This window comes from Oncorhynchus masou, chromosome 18, assembly GCF_036934945.1.
Source record: "Oncorhynchus masou masou isolate Uvic2021 chromosome 18, UVic_Omas_1.1, whole genome shotgun sequence".
NCBI classification, from domain to species: Eukaryota; Metazoa; Chordata; class Actinopteri; order Salmoniformes; family Salmonidae; genus Oncorhynchus; species Oncorhynchus masou.
Genome location: NC_088229.1, coordinates 36,531,827 through 36,550,390, shown reverse-complemented (window position 1 = coordinate 36,550,390; position 18,564 = coordinate 36,531,827). Strand labels below are relative to the sequence as shown.

Here is an 18,564-nt window from a genome sequence, read left to right as displayed (position 1 = left end):
AGCGAGGGAGGGAGTGGAGGAATATTATGACCAGGGTTGGGTCACGGTCATGGTGAAAGAGCACAACTCTCTGTACGTGACCCTTTTAGGTGAGAGAGAACATGAGGGCCGGGAAAAGGTGTGTGTGTAAAAACACGAGTTCCCCCCCTAATGTAGTTGTGGAAGGAGTCCTGACCTGGCCATAAGCTTGTGGAGCTCCTGCTTGTGTTGCTGGTCCTCGGCGGCAATGGCATGCTGGGCCTGCTGCTGCATCCCCTGGACAAAGTGCTGCATGTGCTGGAAGGCTTCGATCTGATGGGGGACAGAGGAACAAAAGGTTGGGGGGCGGGGGGGAGGCAAGGGACTCTCATTCAAAACAGGGATTTAACTCAACTCTCTGTGAATGCTGTCGCCAACCTTAAGCAACAGAAAACGCCTCACCGTTTCAAAACGTTTGTGTGTGTGAGCATCTACATATCGACCGGTCCCCCTGTTGCTCTAATGTTGTGGTTGGAATGATGTGACATTTTTTACTACTGGGTTATTTACACTCTTCATTTCAGTTGATTCACTAACACATAACAGTCCACAATATTTAATGAACCTACACATTACAGCCCTGCATTTCCTTACGTTGCACAACAATGAGAAAACAACATTTTCTTCAGCTACAGAGAAAGCCTGTAACAACGGTATAGCTACTATACCTTGTGTTGGCTCTTCCACATGTACTTCATGTAGGCATAGGTAACGTGGGGGTGGGCGGTGGGCAGCGGGTGGTCCAGCTGCTTCGAGGGGTCCACCCCCAGGAGAAGGACCAGGGTCTTGTGGGCCAACGCCTGGGAGAAAAGAGATTCACATTGATCCATTTCTATCACAATACTCAACCTCACACACGCACAAACCCAAACTGTACACACGAGTCTAGGTGCAGCATAGTGTCAGCCGCAGAGCAGCGCCAAAGTGGAAGAAAGGGGCTCAACGGTGGAAACCTGAAGGTCAGTCTCCTATAGCCCACTCAGACCTCTAGTCAGGGACCCCTAGCCATTTCACATAGGTGATCTTTTCCAGAGCTAGCATGCCTAATTCAACTAATCATCAAGCTCTTGATTAGGTGAATCAGGTTTGCGAGTTAACGGCTCCAACAATATTGTGAAAGTCCTGAGGAAATGTTTGAGAACCACCGCCCTAGCTTCCAACTCCCATGGACGTACAGACCCCCAGATTTCCCCAGGCTCATTTGAACCTCTTGCTAAATAAATAACTTAAGTATACCACACTACAGTGGAGGGAGTAACTAACCATTGACCCCTGTGGAAGGGCCTTTTAAAACACTGCAGGCATTCTTTTAGATGTTGCTCGTTTGCCCATAATCACGTTCTTCGCTCGCTGATTGATGTTCGCTCATGTGAGTGAAAACCTCCACAATTCTCTGACATCATACCGGAATGTTCTGAAAGGATTGTGTTACAATTGGAAAGCTGGTTGGGTGCCTGCAATCCACCACAATCACTTGCAATAAAACTGGCACCAGGGAGGGAAAACGGTGACACTTTCATTAAACGGGTTTGAGGTATGGTTTCTAAACAGTGCGATTTCTGAGAGGTGCGTTTCATTTGCACAGTCGATCCAGTGAGAGCTGAGTTCACTGGAAAAATAGGGATGTCAGTAAGAATCCAAATCCAATAGAATAGATTCCCCCTCGGAATGACACAAACCCTTTAAAGAACCGTTTTACCAAATTCCTTCCATTCTGGTTGTACTAATGTCAAGTGACAATGACATCACTTGAACTCAACTTGATACAACAGCTTATAGCTGTATCTGAAAGGAAATGCATTAGTTAAAAACAAGCCGATTGCCAAACAAGCCGGTCACTAAACACCACAAATCATGTATTTTTTGTTGTTGCCATTTATTATTTGTCATTATTAAAATAATAATAATAATTACCCCCTTTTTCTCCCCAATTCCTTGTCTCATCACTACAACTGCCGTACAGGCTCGGGAGAGACGAAGGTCGAGAGCCATGCGTCCTCCGAAACACAACCCAACCAAGCCGCACTGCTTCTTAACACTGCGCGCATCCAACCCAGAAGCCAGGCGCACCAATGTGTCGGAGGAAACACCATACGCTGAGCGACCTCGTCAGCGTGCACTACGCCCGGCCCGCCACAGGAGTCGCTAGAGCGCGATGAGACAAAGATATCCCGACCGGCCAAACCCTCCCTAACCAGGTCAACGCTCGGCCAATTGTGCGTCGCCCCATGGATTCCCGGTCACGGCCGGCTGCGACAGAGCCTGGGCTCGAACCCAGAGTCTCTGGTGGCACAGCTAGCACTGCGATGCAGTGCCTTAGACCACTGCGCCACCCGTTGCCCCAGATACCAGTGAATGTTCCCTTTGTTTTATTGAGTGCAGCGTTTTGTCCAGGTCTTTGTAAGGCCTTTGTAACTGTTACACTTCATAAAACGTGAGCTGAACAGCGGAGTGCATCAAATCATGCTTTCATACTTCATGTTTTTGCAAGGATTACCGTTTGATGGTGGAGACTAAGCGGTTGAAAAAAAATAACCCTTACTGACATACCTATTTTGAACCATTTGGCAAATGACCCATTAGCTGTTCCTGTGCTAGTGAACTCACCAGGCGCCCACTCTTGCCACAGAGACTGGCGTATTTGAGCCAGGTCCGCATGTCCTCGTGGGGGTTGATGACCAGCGATCGAACCATTAGGATCCTCTGCCAGTCCTCCACGATCCGCTGGCAACCCTAAAGACGGAGAAACAAAGAGCAATCAATCAATGATATAATTATTATTAATCAATCACATATATTTCAAAAAGCCATTTTTACATCAGCAGTTGTCACAAAGTGCTTTACAGGAGACACAACCACACACAGTGACCAGGTACGGTAGTCTTTTTCCTCCCATTCTATTCTCTAGTGCCCGCATACTCAACTGGTGGAGCAGATCAGGACCCAAAACGGGGACAATATGGACCACAGGTCCCAACAACAAGTTATATATACAGTGGGGCAAAAAAGTATTTAGTCAGCCACCAATTGTGCAAGTTCTCCCACTTAAAAAGATGAGAGAGGCCTGTAATTTTCATCATAGGTACACTTCAACTATGACAGACAAAATGAGAAAGAAAAATCCAGAAAATCACATTGTAGGATTTTTAATGAATTTATTTGCAAATTGTGGTGGAAAATAAGTATTTGGTCAATAACAAAAGTTTATCTCAATACTTTGCTACATACCCATTGTTGGCAATGAGAGAGGTCAAATGTTTTCTGTAAGTCTTCACAAGGTTTTCACACACTGTTGCTGGTATTTTGGCCCATTCCTCCATGCAGATCTCCTCTAGAGCAGTGATGTTTTGGGGCGGTTGCTGGGCAACGCAGACTTTCAACTCCATCCAAAGATTTTCTATGGGGTTGAGATCTGGAGACTGGCGAGGCCACTCCAGGACCTTGAAATGCTTCTTACAAAGCCACTCCTTCGTTGCCCGGGTGGTGTGTTTGGGATCATTGTCATGCTGAAAGACCCAGCCACGTTTCATCTTCAATGCCCTTGCTGATGGAAGGAGGTTTTCACTCAAAATCTCACGATACAAGGCCCCATTCATTCTTTCCTTTACACGGATCAGTCGCCCTGGTCCCTTTGCAGAACAACAGCCCCAAAGCATGATGTTTCCATCCCCATGCTTCACAGTAGGTATGGTGTTCTTTGGATGCAACTCAGCATTCTTTGTCCTAGTTGAGTTTTTACCAAAAAGTTATATTTTGGTTTCATCTGACCATATGACATTCTCCCAATCTTCTTCTGGATCATCCAAATGCTCTCTAGAAAACTTCAGACGGGCCTGGACATGTACTGGCTTAAGCAGGGGGACACGTCTGGCACTGCAGGATTTGAGTCCCTGGCGGCGTAGTGTGTTACTGATGGTAGGCTTTGTTACTTTGGTCCCAGCTCTCTGCAGGTCATTCACTAGGTCCCCCCGTGTGGTTCTGAGATTTTCGCTCACCGTTCTTGTGATCATTTTGACCCCACAGTGTGAGATCTTGCGTGGAGCCCCAGATCGAGGGAGATTATCAGTGGTCTTGTATGTCTTCCATTGCTCCCACAGTTGATTTCTTCAAACCAAGCTGCCTACCTATTGCAGATTCAGTCTTCCCAGCCTGAAAATCAATTTGATGTTATTTTAATGGGCAAAAAAATTGCTTTTCTTTCAAAAACAAGGACATTTCTAAGTGACCCCAAACTTTTGAACAGTAGTTTATATATATAAACTAAGCAAAAAAATAAACGTCCTCTCACTGTCAACTGCGTTTATTTTCTACAAACTTAACGTGTAAATATTTGTATGAACATAAGATTCAACAACTGAGACACAAACTGAACAAGTTCCTCAGACACACACAGAACGAGCAGTATGGCTGGTGGCATTGTCATGCTGGAGGGTCATGTCAGGATGAGCCTGCAGGAAGTGTACCACATGAGGGAGGAGGATGTCTTCCTTGTAACGCACAGCGTTGAAATTGCCTGCAATGACAACAAGCTCAGTCCAATAACGCTTTGACACACCGCCCCAGACCATGACGGACCCTCCACTTCCAAATCGATCCCGCTCCAGAGTACAGGCCTCGGTGTAACGCTCATTCCTTCAACGATAAATGCGAATCCGACCATCACCCCTGGAGAGATAAAACCGCGAATCGTCAGTGAAGAGCACTTTTTGCCTGTCCTGTCTGGTCCAGCGACGACTTTGCCAGTAATGTCTGTTGAGGACCTGCCATACAACAGGCCTACAAGCCCTCAGTCCAGCCCCTCTCAGCCTATTGCGGACAGTCTGAGCACTGATGGAGGGATTGTGCGTTCCTGGTGTAACTCGGACAGTTGTTTCCATCCTGTACCTGTCCTGCAGGTGTGATGTTCGGATGTACCGATTCTGTGCAGGTGTTGTTACACGTGGTCTGCCACTGCGAGGATGATCAGCTGTCCATCCTGTCTCCCTGTAGCGCTGCCTTAGGCATCTCACAGTACGGACATTGCAATTTATTGCCCTGGCTACATCTGTCGTCCTCATGCCTCCTCGCAGCATGCCAAAGGCACGTTCACACAGATGAGCAGGGACCCAGGGCATCTTTCTTTTGGTGTTTTTCAGAGTTGGTAGATAGGACACTAAAGAGGCCTAAGTTTTCATAACTATGACCTTAATTGCCTACTGTCTGTAAGCTGTTAGTATCTTCACGACCGTTCCACAGGTGCATGTTCATTAATTGCGTGGGTAACAGTGTTAAAACCCTTTACAACGAAGATCCGTTTAGTTATTTGGCTTTTTACAAATTATCTTTGAAAGACAGGATCCTGAAAAATGGACATGTCTTTTTTTTGCTGAGTTAAAAATATATAAATATATGTTGGAAGAGCTAGACCTCTTTTTATTTTGTGTTCCCTTTTGTGGTTTTCTCCACATTTATTTTCACTCCCTAACATAAATGGAGTGGGTTTTCTTTTCTTTTGATTTGTATATTGTCAGACAAGTCTAGTAGGCTTCCATGGTGGGTGTTTAAGACCCTACTCAAGTTCTCAGCCAGAACCAAGTCAGTAAGCACCCCCATGGATGCTTTTCTCACACACACACACACACACACACACACACACACACACACACACACACACACACACACACACACACACACACACACACACACACACACACACACACACACAATATATTTTCCTGTATTATTTCCCACAAACCCTACCACCCTTCCCCTAATTGGAGTCAACTAATAAACAACAACACTTAGGCTTCTACTTCCAGCTTATACACACTATATACATTTTTCGGACACAATCTATTTTTCAATAGTTATATATTTTGTTTGTTTTTAGTCCTGGCTATCCTCTAACCTCCACCTTTCCCATCTATTTCTGATGTCCATCCAGCTTGATTTCTATTGCCATATATTTTTAACAGTGCTATTTCACAAAAGTTCTGAACCTATATACCGACACAGTATGTTTTACATGAGTCATCTTGTTGTTATTAGTCCCTCCCTTCAGCTCTATTCAACCCCTCCCATCTATCTCTTAACACCATCCATATTGGATTTCTATTGGCCATATCTTTTTCAACTGTGCTGTGATGCTTCACAAAAGTTTGGAACATTTCTATTCTCATAGTTTCTCCAGATTGCAAATGAAAGATAAACATGTTTGCTAAAAGTATTATTGTATTATTAATCGATTGACTATGACTTTTCAAATCACCAAGTATTGCTAGCCGCTCTTAAATAGCACCTGTGCCAGCACTGGTGAAACTAACTACTGATTAGCGAGGCGACTGGTGCAACACATCCTGACCAACGAGGATGATTCCAATCAGGGCAAACCACATGCAAACAGAACCAAACTCATGTCAAAAATGAAATAGAGCAAAACCCCAAAACCTATAACAATCTTAAAGAACTTTTTAAGAGGCCCCAGACTTTTATGTCAGGACACATGGTTCTCGTCTCAGGTGGTTGGTTCTCAGTTCACAGAAATGCTTTCCACTTCATTCCAGGGGTGCATCCCGAATGGCACCCAATTCCCTATATAGTGCACAACTTTTGAAAGGGAATAGGGTGCCATTTAGGACACAGCCCAGGTCGTTTGACGGAGGCGTGTGCGACTCTCTTGACAGATGTGTCAGGTTAGTCGCCAGTAAATCACAGGAGAAGAAGAGCCCGTCAACATTTCACCCTGAGACTCTGGTGCTGCCATTAAACTAGCCCTGTTTTGTCTGCTGGAGCCTCGCAATCCAACCCCCCCACCTCCTCTTCTTTTATGAATGGAAAGAGTGGAACCATCAAGACCTTTCACTACACAAGGACATGAGGAGGGTTTAGGGGTTTATATATTCCCCTGGAATACGTGACAGGCATTAAGGTCTTATGAAGAAGTAAATAATAGCCTTGTTGGTGTCTATGCAACGAATTCAATCACTTTTTGACAACATCTCTTTTGATTTAAACAAAACTTCCCATACATGTTTGCCCATGGAATAAGTCACTTTTTGGACTGGAATGACAAAACATTCAGGAGATAAAGGTGCTCAAATTGAACCATTTTGTATACCCCACCACAGCAGTTTGCCAAAAGAAATTAAAAGACTCTCAGACCATGAGAAACAAGATTCTCTGGTCCAATAAAAACAAAGATTGAATTCTTTGGCATGAGTGCCAAGCGTCACACCTGGAGGAAACCTGGCACCATCCCTAAGGTGAAGCATGGTGGTGGCAGCATCATGATGTGGGGATGTTTTTCAGTAGCAAGGACTGGGAGACTAGTTAGGATCAAGGGAAAGATGAACGGAGCAAAGTACAGGGAGATCCTTGATGAAAACCTGCTCCAAAGCGCTCAGGACCTCAGACTGGGGCGAAGGTTCACCTTCCAACAGGACAACAACCCTAAGCACACAGCCAAGACAACACAGGAATGGCTTCGGGACAAGTCTCAATGTCCTCGAGTGGCCCAGCCAGAGCCCAAACTTGAACCTGATCTAACATCTCTAGAGAGACCTGAAAATGGCTGTGCAGCGACACTCCCCATCCAACCTGACAGAGCTTGAGAGAATCTGCAGAGAGGAACAGGAGAAACTCACCAAATTCAGGTGTGCCAAGCTTGTAGTGTCATACCCAAGAACACTCGAAGCCGTGATCGTTGCTTCAACAAAGTACTGGGTAAAGAGTCTGAATACTAATGTAAATACAATATCATTTTTTTAGCAAACATTTCTAAAAACTAGATTTTGCTTAGTTTTTATAGGGTATTGTGTGTAGATTGATGAGAAAAAAAACAATTGAATCCATTTTAGCATTACGGTGTAACAACAAAATGTGGAAAAAGTCAAGGGGTCTGAAAACACTGTATGCACTGCACTGTATGTTGTAGCTTAGACCCTACTTAATCTGAGGCTTTTTTGTCGTGCCCGCCATTGGTTGCGACACATACTCTTGAATACAATGTGGACATCATTTCAATCATAGAATTTGACCTATTGTAATTTTAAATTCTAATTACTACCACAAAGATGCATGCCGGTCCACCCACCATCCAATGTCAAATTAAATGTTCATGTCTATTCTACTATCAACCTTTCAATTATTTCAATAGGTTTCTTACGGAGGTTTGACAGTATAATTAAAACTGATATTGTAACGGTTTTCGTCTGGTGAAGGAGAATAAGACCACGGTGCAGTGTGGTAAGTGTTCTTCATATTTTAATTGAACAAACTGAACACTACACAACATAATAACGAAGAGAAAACGAAACAGTTTTGCCAGGTGAACAGACACTAAACAGAAATTAACCACCCATAAACAAGAGTGGGAAAACTACCTAAGGCTACCTAAATATGGTTCTCAATCAGAGACAACGATTGACAGCTGCCTCTGATTGGGAACCATACCAGGCCAAACACATAGAAATACCCAACATAGAACAAAAACATTGAATGCCCATCCCGACTCACGCTCTGACCAACCTAAAATAGAAACATACAAAAGGAACTAAGGTCAGGACGTGACAGTACCCCCCCAAAGGTGCAGACTCCGGCCGCAAAACCTAACCCCATAGGGGAGGGTCTGGGTGGGCATCTGTCCACGGTGGCGGCTCTGGAGCGGCGACCCTCGCCGCCAACCTTGTACTGGGGACCCTTACAGCGGGCCCGGAATAGACAGGAGATTCCGGCAGCGCCGGACAGGCGGGAGACTCCGGCAGCGCTGGCGTGAAGGCCGACTCCGGCAGCTCCTGACTGACGGGCGGCTCCGGCAGCTCCTGACTGACGGGCGGCTCCGGCAGCTCCTGTCTGACGGGCGGCTCCGGCAGCTCCTGACTGACGGGCGGCTCTGGCAGCTCCTGACTGACGGGCGGCTCTGGCAGCGCTGGACAGGAGGGAGACTCTGGAAGCGCTGGACAGGAGGGAGACTCTGGAAGCGCTGGACAGGAGGGAGCACCTGGAGGGAGGAGACGGAGAGACAGCCTGGTGCATGGGGCTGCCACAGAAGGCCTGGTGCGTGGAGGCGGCACCGGATGGACCGGACCGTGGAGGCGCACTGGAGGCCTCGAGCACTGAGCATGCACAACCTGTCCTGGCTGGATACTCCCCGTAGCCCGGCAAGTGCGGCGGGGTGGAACAGACCGCACTGGGCTGTGCTGGCGAACCGGGGACACCGTGCGTAGGGCTGGTGCCATATACCCCGGGCCGAGGAGACGCACTGAAGACCAGATGCGTTGAGCCGGCCTCATTTCTCCTGGCTCAATGCCACTCTAGCCCGGCCGATACGAGGCGCTGCGATGTAGCGCACCGGGCTACACCGTGCGCCTCACGGCATAACACTTTGCCTGCCTCTCTTCACGGTAAGCACGGGGAGTTGGCTCAGGTCTCCTACGCCCCCCCCCCAAGACATTTTTGGGGCTGCCTCTCATCCCTGTTGCGCTGCCGTGCTAGCTCCTCATAATACCGCCGCTCGGCTTTGGATGCATCCAGCTCTTCCCGGGGGAAGTGATATTTCCCAGCCTGTGCCCATGCTGACTGCAGGAAATGTCAGAGAATTAAATGTCAATTTTTCTGCCATAAGCCGTAGTTTTAGAGAATTTGGCAGTACGTCCGACCGGGCCTCACAACCGCAGACCACGTGTATGGCCCTGTGTGGGCGAACGGTTTGCTGATGTCAACATTGTAAACAGAGTGCTCCATGGTAGCGCTGAGGGTTATGGTATGGGCAAGCGTAAACTATGGACAACAAACACAATTGCATTTTTATCGATGGCAATATGAATGCACAGAGATACCGTGAAGAGATCCTGAGGCCCATTGTCGTGTCATTCGTCCACCACCATCAGCTCTTATTTCAGCATGATAATGTATGGCCCCATGTCACAAGGATCTGTAAATTATTTCTGGAAGCAAATTTTTTTTCCAGTTTTTCCATGGCCTGCATACTCACCAGAGATGTCACCCATTGAGCATGTTTGGGATGCTCTAGATCGAGGTGTACGACAGCATGTTCCAGCTCCTGTCAATATCCTGCAATTTCGCTGCATGAGGCAAACAGCGGTCACACCAGGTACTGACTGGTTTTCTGAACCACATCCCAACTTAAAAAAAGGTATCTTTGACAAACAGATGCATGTTTGTGTGAGAGTGAGTGAGAGAGTGAGTGTGAGTGAGAGAGTGAGAGATTGAAGGTGTGTGTTGTGTGTAAGTGAGCACACACGTACGTGCCTATCTTGGGTGAAGCCTCCAAATGTCAGGAACACTTGAGCTCACAGAGACAGAGAGAAGAGACAGAAAAGAGAAGAGACAGACCAGAGAAGACAGACCAGAGAAGACAGACCAGAGAAGAGACAGAAGAGACAGACCAGAGAAGATACAGAGACAGACCAGAGAAGAGACAGAGACAGACCAGAGAAGAGACAGACCAGAGGAGAGACAGACCAGAGAAGAGACAGACCAGAGAAGAGACAGAAGAGACAGACCAGAGAAGATACAGAGACAGACCAGAGAAGAGACAGAGACAGACCAGAGAAGAGACAGACCAGAGAAGAGACAGACAAGATAAGAGACAGACAAGAGAAGAGACAGACCAGAGAAGAGACAAACCAGAGAGGAGACAGACCAGAGAAGAGACAGACCAGAGAAGAAACAAACAAGAGAAGAGACAGACCAGAGAAGAGACAGTCCAGAGAAGAGAGACAAGAGAAGAGACAGACCAGATAAGAGACAGAAGAGACAGACCAGAGAAGAGACAGAAGAGACAGACCAGAGAAGAGACAGACCAGGGAAGAGACAGAAGAGACGGACCAGAGAAGAGACAGAAGAGACAGACCAGAGAAGAGACAGACCAGATAAGACAGACCAGAGAAGAGACAGAAGAGACAGACCAGAGAAGAGACAGACAAGAGAAGAGACAGACAGGAGAAGAGACAGACAGGAGAAGAGACAGACAAGAGAAGAGACAGACCAGGGAAGAGACAGACCAGGGAAGAGACAGACCAGGGAAGAGACAGACCAGGGAAGAGACAGACCAGGGAAGAGACAGACCAGGGAAGAGACAGAAGAGATAGACCAGAGAAGAGACAGACAAGAGAAGAGACAGACCATAGAAGAGACAGACCAGAGAAGAGACAGACCAGAGAAGAGACAGACCAGAGAAGAGACAGACCAGAGAAGAGACAGGCCAGAGAAGAGACAAACAAGAGAAGAGACAGACCAGAGAAGAGACAGACCAGAGAAGAGACGGACAAGAGAAGAGACGGACAAGAGAAGAGACAGACAAGAGAAGACATGGACAAGAGAAGAGACAGAAGAGACAGACCAGGGAAGAGACAGACCAGAGAAGAGACAGAAGAGACAGACCAGAGAAGAGACAGACAAGAGAAGAGACGGACAAGAGAAGAGACGGACAAGAGAAGAGACAGAAGAGACAGACCAGGGAAGAGACAGACCAGACAAGAGACAGAAGAGATAGACCAGAGAAGAGACAGACAAGAGAAGAGAAGGACAAGAGAAGAGACGGACAAGAGAAGAGACGGAAAAGAGAAGAGACAGAAGAGACAGACCCGGGAAGAGACAGACAAGAGAAGAGACAGACCAGAGAAGAGACAGACCAGAGAAGAGACAGAAGAGATAGACCAGAGAAGAGACAGAAGAGACAGACCAGAGAAGAGATAGACAAGAGAAGAGACGGACAAGAGAAGAGACGGACAAGAGAAGAGACGGACAAGAGACAGAAGAGACAGACCAGGGAAGAGACAGACCAGGGAAGTGACAGACCAGGGAAGAGACAGAAGAGACAGACCAGAGAAGAGACAGACAAGAGAAGAGACGGACAAGAGAAGAGACAGACAAGAGAAGAGACAGACAAGAGAAGAGACAGAAGAGACAGACCAGGGAAGAGACAGACAAGAGAAGAGACCAGAGAAGAGACAGACAGACAAGAGAAGAGACAGACCAGAGAAGAGACAGACAAGAGAAGAGACAAACCAGAGAAGAGACAAACCAGAGAAGAGACAGACCAGAGAAGAGACAAGAGAAGAGAGACAAGAGAAGAGACAGACCAGAAACAGACCAGAGAAGAGACAGACCAGAGAAGAGACAGACCAGAGAAGAGACAGACCAGAGAAGAGACACACCAGAGAAGAGACAGACAAGAGAAGAGACAGACAGGAGAAGAGACAGACAAGAGAAGAGACAGACCAAAGAAGAGACAGACCAGAGAAGAGACAGACCAGAGAAGAGACAGACCAGAGAAGAGACACACCAGAGAAGAGACAGACAAGAGAAGTGACAAACAAGATACAAACAAGAGAAGAGACAAACAGGAGAAGAGACAGACCAGAGAAGAGACAGAAGAGACAGACCAGAGAAGAGACAGAAGAGACAGTTGAGACAGACCAGAGAAGAGACACACCAGAGAAGAGACAGACAAGAGAAGAGACAGACCAAAGAAGAGACAGACCAGAGAAGAGACAGACCAGAGAAGAGACAGACCAGAGAAGAGACACACCAGAGAAGAGACAGACAAGAGAAGTGACAAACAAGATACAAACAAGAGAAGAGACAAACAGGAGAAGAGACAGACCAGAGAAGAGACAGAAGAGACAGACCAGAGAAGAGACAGAAGAGACAGTTGAGACAGACCAGAGAAGAGACAGACCAGAGAAGATACAGACCAGAGAAGAGACAGACCAGAGAAGAGACAGACCAGAGAAGAGACAGACCAGAGAAGAGACAGACCAGAGAAGAGACAGACAAGAGAAGAGACAGAACAGAGAAGAGAGAGACAGACCAGAGAAGAGACAGACCAGATAAGAGACAGACCAGAGAAGAGACAGACAAGAGAAGAGACAGAAGAGACAGACCAGAGAAGAGACAGACAAGAGAAGAGACAGACAAGAGAAGAGACAGACAAGAGAAGAGACAGACCAGGGAAGAGACAGACCAGGGAAGAGACAGAAGAGACAGATGAGACAGACCAGAGAAGAGACAGACCAGAGAAGTGACAGACCAGAGAAGAGACAGACCAGAGAAGACAGACAAGAGAAGACAGACAAGAGAGAAGACAGACAAGAGAAGAGACCAGAGAAGAGACAGACCAGAGAAGAGACAGACCAGAGAAGAGACAGACAGACCAGAGAAGAGACAGAAGAGACAGACCAGAGAAGAGACAGAAGAGATAGAACAGAGAAGAGACAGACAAGAGAAGAGACAGACAAGAGAAGAGACAAACCAGAGAAGAGACAAACCAGAGAAGAGACAAACCAGAGAAGAGACAAACCAGAGAAGAGACAGACCAGAGAAGAGACAAGAGAAGAGAGACAAGAGAAGAGACAGACCAGAGACAGACCAAAGAAGAGACAGACCAGAGAAGAGACAGACAAGAGAAGAGACAGACAAGAGAAGAGACAGACCAGAGAAGAGACAGACCAGAGAAGAGACAGACCAGAGAAGAGACAGACCAGAGAAGAGACAGACCAGAGAAGAGACAGACCAGAGAAGAGACAGAGACAGACCAGAGAAGAGACAGACCAGAGAAGAGACAGACCAGAGAAGAGACAGACCAGAGAAGAGACAGACCAGAGAAGAGACAGACCAGAGAAGAGACAGACCAGAGAAGAGACAGACAAGAGAAGAGACAGACAAGAGAAGAGACAGACAAGAGAAGAGACAGACAAGAGAAGAGACAGACCAAAGAAGAGACAGACCAAAGAAGAGACAGACCAGAGAAGAGACAGACCAGAGAAGAGACACACCAGAGAAGAGACAGACAAGAGAAGTGACAAACAAGATACAAACAAGAGAAGAGACAAACAGGAGAAGAGACAGACCAGAGAAGAGACAGAAGAGACAGACCAGAGAAGAGACAGAAGAGACAGTTGAGACAGACCAGAGAAGAGACACACCAGAGAAGAGACAGACAAGAGAAGAGACAGACCAAAGAAGAGACAGACCAGAGAAGAGACAGACCAGAGAAGAGACAGACCAGAGAAGAGACACACCAGAGAAGAGACAGACAAGAGAAGTGACAAACAAGATACAAACAAGAGAAGAGACAAACAGGAGAAGAGACAGACCAGAGAAGAGACAGACCAGAGAAGAGAAGAGACAGACAAGAGAAGAGACAGAACAGAGAAGAGAGAGACAGACCAGAGAAGAGACAGACCAGATAAGAGACAGACCAGAGAAGAGACAGACAAGAGAAGAGACAGAAGAGACAGACCAGAGAAGAGACAGACAAGAGAAGAGACAGACAAGAGAAGAGACAGAAGAGACAGATGAGACAGACCAGAGAAGAGACAGACCAGAGAAGTGACAGACCAGAGAAGAGACAGACCAGAGAAGACAGACAAGAGAAGACAGACAAGAGATAAGACAGACAAGAGAGAAGACAGACAAGAGAGAAGACAGACAAGAGAAGAGACCAGAGAAGAGACAGACCAGAGAAGAGACAGACCAGAGAAGAGACAGACAGACCAGAGAAGAGACAGAAGAGACAGACCAGAGAAGAGACAGAAGAGATAGAACAGAGAAGAGACAGACAAGAGAAGAGACAGACAAGATAAGAAACAGACAAGATAAGAGACAGACAAGATAAGAGACAGAAGAGACAGACCAGAGAAGAGACAGACAAGATAAGCGACAGACAAGATAAGAGACAGACAAGATAAGAGACAGACAAGATAAGAGACAGACCAGAGAAGAGACAGACAAGAGAAGAGACAGACAAGAAAAGAGACAGACCAGAGAAGAGACAGACCAGAGAAGAGACAGAAGGGACAGACAAGAGACAGAAGAGACAGACAAGAGACAGACAGACCAGAGAAGAGACAGACCAGAGAAGAGACAGACCAGAGAAGAGACAGACCAGAGAAGAGACAGACAGACCAGAGAAGACAGAAGAGACAGACAAGAGAAGAGATAGACCAGAGAAGAGATAGACCAGAGAAGAGACAGACCAGAGAAGAGACAGACAGACCAGAGAAGACAGAAGAGACAGGCCAGAGAAGAGATAGACCAGAGAAGAGATAGACCAGAGAAGAGACAGACCAGAGAAGAGACAGACCAGAGAAGAGACAGACCAGAGAAGAGACAGACCAGAGAAGAGACAGACCAGAGAAGAGACAGACAAGAGAAGAGACAGACAAGAGAAGAGACAGAAGAGACAAACCAGAGAAGAGACAAACCAGAGAAGAGACAGACAAGAGAAGAGACAGACCAGGAAGAGACAGAAGAGACAGACCAGAGAAGAGACAGACGAGACAGACCAGAGAAGAGACAGACCAGAGAAGAGACAGACCAGAGAGAAGACAGACAAAGAGAAGACAGACAAGAGAAGAGACAAGAGACAAGAGAAAAGACAGACAAGAGAGGGAGAAGAGAGTGAGAAGAGACAGGAGAGCGAGACAGAGAGACACGACAAAAGATAACAGGAAAAGGAAGAGAAGAGAGAGATATGAACCGCATTCAGTGCACTGTAACTCACCACACCTACTTTTAGGTTTTCAATCTGGCGTTCAGTCTGAGCGTGTACCAACCTGACAGTGGCCTTAAGAGACCTCCAAAGATTGTTTTGATTCCCAATTAGAGTCGGTGGTAATGGATTTAACTACACACAGCACATGGTTCCAGTTCATTTTTTGTTTGGGTAATTTTCTGGATAGACTGGTGTTCGTATTGAGTTGCACAGTCTTGGCCGGCGACTTCATTTTCCTTCAGAGCGTTGGTTTTGTGGCCTCTAATTTTGTCTTTTATCTGTACAGGATATAACTCTAGTTATCAATAAAAAAAATATAATCATTGTAATCAAAATCCGCCTGTCAGGAAGCATACGCTTGGAACAGGTTTGACAAGGATTACAATTGAAATAAGGAAAGTTAAGGATGCTGCCCAAATAGTTGTAATTCCTCAAGTTCAAACTCTCGGTAAATTAACAACTCAATAAGGCAATACAATACAATAACTGTGTTCCCTCAATACCAACAACAATGGTTTCAACTGCACAGGAGTCTGGCCGAGCGGTAGTGCATCTGACTCAGGCCCACATGGTGCCAGGACAATAATCTCTCCCTCAAAATCAGCAAGACGCCATGCATCGAAAGGTGCTGATCGTGGACTACAGGAAACAGCAGGGGGAGCATACCCCCATCCACACCGAAGGGGCTGTAGTGGAGTTGGTGGAGAGTTTCAATTTCCCGGTGTCCACATCACTGAGGACTTAACGTGGTCCACACACACCAGCACAGTCCTGAAGAGGGCACAGCAGCGTCATTTCTCGCTCAGGAGGCTGAAGAAATTTGGCATGGGCCTTCTGATCCTCCAGAAGTTCTATAACTGCACCATTGAGAGCATCTTGACTGGCTGCATCATCGCCTGGTATGGCAACCTGCACCACCCTCAACCGCAAGGGGTGGTGCAGACGACCCACTACATTACTGGGACCGAGCTCCCTGCCATCCAGGACCTTTATACCAGGCCCAGAAAATTGACAAAGACTTCAGCTACCCAAGCCATGGCATGTTCTCTGTGCTACTGTCAGGCAAGTGGTACTGAGTATCAGGTCTCGGACCGAAAGTCTCCCAGACAGCTTCTATCCCAAAGCAATTAGACTGTTGAGTAGCTAATCAATGGCCACCGGACTATCTTACCTGCATAGACTACACAATACAAACTCAGCAAAAAAAGAAATGTCCTCTCACTGTCAACTACGTTTATTTTGAGCAAACTTAACATGTGTAAATATTTGTATGAACATAACAAGATTTAACAACAGACATAAACTGAACAAGTTCCACAGACATGTGACTAACATAAATGGAATTATGTGTCCCTGAACGAAGGGGGGGTCAAATCTAAAGTAACAGTCCATGTCTGGTGTGGCCACCAGCTGCATTAAGTACGGCAGTGCATCTCCTCCTCATGGACTGCACCAGATTTGTATTATAGACTGTACTTTTGTTTATCCCCTGTGTACCTCTGTTATTTGTGTCGCACTGCTTTGCTTTATCTTGGCCAGGTCGCAGTTGTAAATGAGAACTTGTTCTCAATTGGCCTACATGGTTAAATAAAAGGTGAAATTTATTTGTAATTAAAAAAATATTTTTGTTCAAAATTGCAGTTCTTGCTGTGAGATGTTACCCCACTCTTCCACCAAGGCATCTGCAACTTCTCAGACATTTCTGGAGGGAATGGCCCTAGCCCTCACCCTCTGATCCAACAGGACCCAGACGTGCTCAATGGGATTGAGATCAGGGCTCTTCGCTGGCCATAGCAGAACACTGACATACCTGTCTTGCAGGAAATCATACACAGAACGAGCAGTATGGCTGGTGGCATTGTCATGCTGGAGGGTCATGTCAGGATGAGCCTGCAGGAAGGGTACCACATGAGGGAGGAGGATGTCTTTCCTTGTAACGCACAGCGTTGAGATTGCCTGCAATGACAACAAGCTCAGTCCGATGATGCTGTGACACACCGCCCCAGACCATGACGGACCATCCACCTCCAAATCGATCCCGCTCCATAGTACAGGCCTCGGTGTAACGATCATTCCTTTGACGATAAACGCGAATCACCCCTGGTGAGACAAAACCGTAACTCGTCAGTGAAGAGCACTTTTTGCCAGTCCTGTCTGGTCCAGCGACGGTGGGTTTGTGTCCATAGGCGATGTTATTGCCGGTGCTGTCTGGTGAGGACCTGCCTTATAACAGGCCTACAAGCATCTCTAAGCCTATGGAGAGTCTGAACACTGATGGAGGGATTGTGCGTTCCTGGTGCAACTCGGGCAGTTGTTGTTGCCATCCTGTACCTGTCCCGCAGGTGTGATGTTCGGATGTACCGATCCTGTGCAGGTGTTGTTACACGTGGTCTGCCACTGCGAGGACGATCAGCTGTCCGTCCTGTCTCTCTGTAGTGCTGTCTTAGGCGTCTCACAGTACGGACATTGCAATTTATTGCCCTGGCCACATCTGCAGCCCTCATGCCTCCTTGCAGCATGCCTAAGGCACGTTCACGCAGATGAGCAGGGAACCCTGGGCATCTTTCCTTTGGTGCTTTTCAGAGTTGGTAGAAAGGGCTCTTTAGTGTCCTAAGTTTTCATAACTGTGACCTTAATTGCCTAAGCGGTTAGTGTCTTAACGACCATTCCACAGGTGCATGTTAAATAATTGTTTATGTATAATTGAACAAGCATGGGAAACAGTGTTTAAACCCTCTTCAAGGAAGATCTGTGAAGTTATTTGAATTTTTATGAATTATCTTTGAAAGACAGGGTCCTGAAAAAGGGCCGTTTCTTATTTTTGCTGAGTTTATACAAAAGTATATGGACACCCCTTCAAATGAGTGGATTCGGCTATTTCAGCCACACCCATTGCTGACTGGTGTAGAAAATTGAAAACACAGCCATGCAATCTCCATAGACAAACATTGGCAGTAGAATAGCCTTACTGAAAAGTTCAGTGACATTCAATGTGGCACCATCATAGGATGCCATCTTTCCAACAAGTCAGTTCGTCAAATTTCTGC

At 46.6% G+C, this 18,564-nt stretch overlaps 1 protein-coding gene across 2 annotated transcripts in view; it reads right to left on the bottom strand.

The window, feature by feature from the left end:
- The window catches only part of mtor (mechanistic target of rapamycin kinase), a 129,731-nt gene that overhangs the window by 17,930 nt on the left and 93,237 nt on the right, over nt 1-18,564 (bottom strand). For both annotated transcript variants that reach the window (XM_064923149.1, XM_064923150.1), the window contains exons 35-37: nt 2,626-2,751; nt 687-818; nt 176-291 (exon numbers count right to left, since the gene is read on the bottom strand). In XM_064923149.1, coding sequence (XP_064779221.1) covers nt 176-291; nt 687-818; nt 2,626-2,751 — 374 coding nt within the window. The remainder of the gene's footprint in view (nt 1-175; nt 292-686; nt 819-2,625; nt 2,752-18,564) is intronic.